Source organism: Triticum urartu, chromosome 7A (genome assembly GCF_056163025.1).
Source record: "Triticum urartu cultivar PI428250 chromosome 7A, HENAU_Tu73, whole genome shotgun sequence".
NCBI lineage: Eukaryota > Viridiplantae > Streptophyta > Magnoliopsida > Poales > Poaceae > Triticum > Triticum urartu.
Window position 1 is genome coordinate 28201312 of NC_141879.1, and position 4452 is coordinate 28205763.

A 4452-nucleotide genomic window follows, 5' to 3' on the forward strand; every position below is an offset into this window, starting at 1 on the left:
AAGATAATATGCTCCCCAAAAGCACGAATGAAGCGAAGAAAGTCGATGGCTGAGATTATTTTCCTACTTTTTTTTCCTCTTTCATAGATCTTTTTGAGGGTTCTGAACAAGCCTCGATCGATCTCTGAGGGTTTGTTTTTTTAGGCTATATGTGAGAACGATCGATCTCTCGGCTTTTTTGGGGAACGAGGAAACGATCCCATCAATCGGCGCACGAACGATCTCTTTTATTTTGGCACAACACGAACGATCTCTCTATCGAATCGACCGGACTAATCGGACCAGCCACAAAAGGTCAGCCTGCCTACCACCATTGAACCGGCGTGCTGTGATCCCAGAGAAGTCCAGCTTTATTTTGCAGGGAAGGATCGATCTCTGGATCAGATGGAGAACACTGCTGCAACCCGTCCAATCTTGTTGCGACATTAGTCCAAAACCAATCTTTCCAGAGCACATCGCTGCCACCGGCAGATCGAGAGAAGAGGAGGACTAGAATAGGGCGTACAAGGCGATGGCGGCCTCGGCTGAAGCGCCCGGAGCACGGGCGCTGGCCATGGTTAGGAGATAATTGGAACGGCGTGTATCTTGATGGGTCTGTAACCAAGATGGGTGTTCGAGGTCGAAGCGGCCGTGGCGTTCGAGGGAATTCTGCTGATAGCGACATGATGACGACTTGAACATCATACTATCGCTTGACGTTCTTTTCTTCCCAGCAAGACGTCCCCTGGCGTCGTTGTCTTGGTTGCCGGTGAAGGCCATCTCCTCCTCCTGGGATCAATTCAGCAGTAGGAGGGGTGCACCAATGAGAGTGTGGAGAGATAGCAGCATCGTGATCCAGTTGGTCTCTGGGTGCTTGACGGCAACACAGGTCCGTTGATATCGCAGTGGTACGCATGACCAGGACAACTAAACATAAAGTCTAGAGAGATTGCCATGGAAAACCAGGATACATACGTAAACATGCGAGATTGCCAAGGAAAAACAATACAGGTACGTCTTCAAGGCGACTCCGTGGGCGGCATCATATCCACCTGCTCGTAGCCATTGCCTACGTGGGAGGGAGCAGTTTCTCCGTGCCTTGCTCGGCCACAACGATAACGGGAGCAACCTGGTGGTGGCCATCTCCTCCCCAGTTGGGCATGTTGTGGAGCTTGCAGTGCGTCGCAAGTGCCCATCACGATGACCGGAGATGACAATAAGGAGAAAAGGGTTTGGGGTTTGGTCGTGCATGGTAGGGAAGGAGAAGATGAGGTGGTAACGCCCCTCACGCTTGAGGAGGAAAGGAAAAGTCGGCCAGCAGCGACTCTGGCGTGCAGTAGCGAAGTGGTTGCAGTAGAGGCAGCGATGTTCGGAGCAGATGGGATTCTTGGCTGGCTGGAGCTGTTCAAGTTTTTCAAAAGAAAAAAAATTGCTCAAGTTCATGAAAGTGAGCAAGATGAGATCAATCGCCACGGACGCCTTCCTCAAGCTGAGCCAAACGACGCCAAGGGATGTGTATGCCTGTCAAGCATTGGCCATCGGAATTTTCAAAAAAAACATTTGCCGTCTGAAACTGGATGCACACACGCAGCAAAGAAAATAACTGCCCACATTTGTACCAAATAAACTATATCAGGTTATGTGCTCTAGTTTCGGATCCTCTTCGGGTCCATACTCTCTCTAACACGAGAGATTAGTTGACCCGTAAACATATAGACAATCAGCCAAACGTCTCGCATGCATGTGTGTGTGTTACAAGAGCATATGGCCAGTATCGACCTACCTGTGTGCCTGTGTGGTGTGATTTTGTATCAGTTGCCGACAAGTTTAGGATGCGTCGCAGTGTACATGCAATACAAGCTAGCTGCTTAAAGAAGGAACTAAGACCGTTTGCTTCTTTCGTCATCGCTGTTCATTGTCATTGTTGAATGGCAAAACTACGCCAGCCCTCTATCATACCTTACCTTTCCAACTTCTAGGCTTCTACTCCAGTGACGCGCACGAGAGGCCGCTAGCGCAAACGGACGCGATGGATCTTCTTATCGTCCCATTATGGACTTGCTCCAATGTGACATGTTTTACACATACAATTGTATCTCCCGTTGCAACGCACGGACAAGTGTGCTAGTATATACATATGGCTCCAAAGTGATCATAGACATGCTTCATCAAACCTTACCCATGTTTGCCTCTTTAGATAATAGTTTGAGTGGATGGCTTCTTTGTCATGGTTTGCAAGTAAGGAGCAGTTTTAACATTGTAGTTAGGGTTGGTCATATTTATATATGCCACGAGGGATACAAATGTAGAAAACTATACACCATATGTAGTTGAATTAAATGGTCACAAAAGTTGGCATGCATTGTTTGGTGAAGAAATTATGATGTACTGGCTACAAACAACATTGGTCACTCGTTGGCCTCCAATATATAACTAGTTTATTCCGCATGTAGTAAGATCACTTTTAGTTTCGAAGTAAGAATAGCAACGTGTGGGAGGAGAGTAATACTGAAGAGCAAGGTAAAGGCACAAACAGTCACATATCATATAATGATCTAGCGAGAATGGGATGTATTGGAAATTTGAGTCGGGGGCATTCTTGAAGACATGGTCCGGAGTCCAGAATGGGCAGTGTTGTCTACTGTCTGTCAACCTCGACCCAAATTAGTACGTTCTGGTCCATACATGTAGCCCAAGCAACAAGCAGCCCTTCCAACGCATTTTTCAAAAATAATAGATACTAATTTCAAAGCAATAGCAGAGAAAGCAGAGCAGCAATCGCCGGAGTGTGTCTCCGCCAGCCCCCGTCGGCAGCTGGCTCACTCTACAAGGTCCTCATTGTTCCCCCGCATTCTCACCTAAATACTATAGTTTCACCTTCTCCCCTTCCTCCGTTCATCAATCCTCTGGTTGGTGCTTAGTTTTGTGACTGTGCTCGTGGGAAAGAAACTCGAATTTTGTTGCTAGGTTTGGATTCTATGTTGCCTTGGTGTAATTTTAGAACATGCGAGACTGACTGTCAGACTGGTTGATTAATTGATTGACTAGGTTTTGCAAACGCTAGAACCCTTGCATGAGTAACTCCACTTTTTTGCATCTCTTATTAACTCCACTTTGATTTGGTCTGATAGCCTCAAGCAGATTTTCTCGTGCCCCATACAATGATCTGCAGATCAATCGATGTGTTTTCGTGCGCCCTGTGCAATTACTATTTGTGTTAGTTTAGGCTAAGTTCAACCATCATTGCAGCGTGCACCTGTTAACTATTGATTCCTCAAAGAAAAACATGTTACCTATACTTATAACTTTATCCTGCCAAGAAATGGAGTGCTCGCATCCCTCTCAATGTTTAATCTCATAGCCCAATGATTGCCCTCGTGTAGAGTGGACAGGCGGCCAGGCCAGTTAATACATCCTGCATTGTTTATACATGGTCAAGTGACTAAACATGTTCTGATTAATATTTGTGCTAAGATAACCCAAAGGCTGTCTACATTCTGGATCAAGTCCGTGCTATCGAGAATGAAATGCTGCTGAGGATCAAGCAGCAAGGCCTCGACATCACACCACGGATACTTATTGTAAGTGTGACATCTGGTATGATAATTAAAACTTGTCATATCATACTGAACCTTTCATTGGACCTGCAAAGGTTACCAGACTTCTCCCCGATGCAACCGGCACGACCTGTGGTCAGCGTCTTGAGAAGGTCCTCCGTACTGAGCACACCCACATCCTTCGTGTGTCGTTCAGAACTGAAAGTGGGATTGTTCGCAAGTGGACCTCTCCTTTTGAAGTCTGACCGTACCTGGACACTTTCACTGAAGTAGATGCCTCCTAAGTCCTAACCTCACCATCACACCTTCATTATTCATGAGATATCTTGCTAACTCTGCCCCATTTTTGGCAGGATGTGGAACACGAGATTTCTGGAGAGCTCCAGACCAATCCTGACATGATAATCAAAAACTACAGCGATGGAAACCTTGTTGCGTGTTACTCATGTATGAATTCTAGCTAATTCTCTGTTTTTGGAAGCATATTTACCACGTATTGATCTTCGCGGATGTTACATGATGATTGGTCTGTACTGTACAATTGCGCACGCGCTTGAAAAAATCAAGTACCCCAACTCTGACCTCTACTGGAAAAAGTTTGAGGATCACTATCACTTCTCATGCCAGTTCACTACCGACCTGATTGCGATGAACCATGCCGACCTCATCATCACAAGCACCTTCCAAGAGATTGCTGGAAAGTAATGCTTCTTCGCAACTAAAGTATCACTGATCATATATCCATTGGTTTTGTTGTAGAATGCAGTTATCATCACATGGCCTGACCAAGTAATTACTCCACCGCTCCAAGGAGATAGCAGCCCTCTCCTCCTCTCACCCCCGCGTCGCCCCCGGGCGACACGGGGGAACCCTAGCGCCGCCGCCGCGGCGCCGCCAGATCCCCCTCGCCCCCTCC

At 46.8% G+C, this 4452-nt stretch overlaps 1 protein-coding gene across 1 annotated transcript; it reads left to right on the top strand.

Annotated features, from left to right (window-relative positions):
* The first annotated feature begins 1344 nt into the window (after positions 1-1344).
* On the top strand, positions 1345-4241 carry LOC147957240 (sucrose synthase 1-like). The gene is made up of 5 exons (XM_087531617.1): positions 1345-1494; positions 3465-3560; positions 3632-3775; positions 3890-3974; positions 4018-4241. The coding sequence occupies exons 1-5, from the start codon at positions 1345-1347 to the stop codon at positions 4239-4241; spliced, it is 699 nt and encodes a 232-aa protein (XP_087387743.1).
* The last annotated feature ends 211 nt before the right edge of the window (positions 4242-4452 follow it).

Bases quoted from the DNA above. Each gene is read 5' to 3' on its own strand.
- LOC147957240 (XM_087531617.1), top strand. From the start codon at position 1,345: ATGTTCGGAGCAGATGGGATTCTTGGCTGGCTGGAGCTGTTCAAGTTT. The intron at 3,776-3,889 runs GTCTGACCGTAC...CATTTTTGGCAG, and splicing joins AGTGGACCTCTCCTTTTGAA to GATGTGGAACACGAGATTTC. The intron at 3,975-4,017 runs GTTACTCATGTA...TGTTTTTGGAAG, and splicing joins CGATGGAAACCTTGTTGCGT to CATATTTACCACGTATTGAT.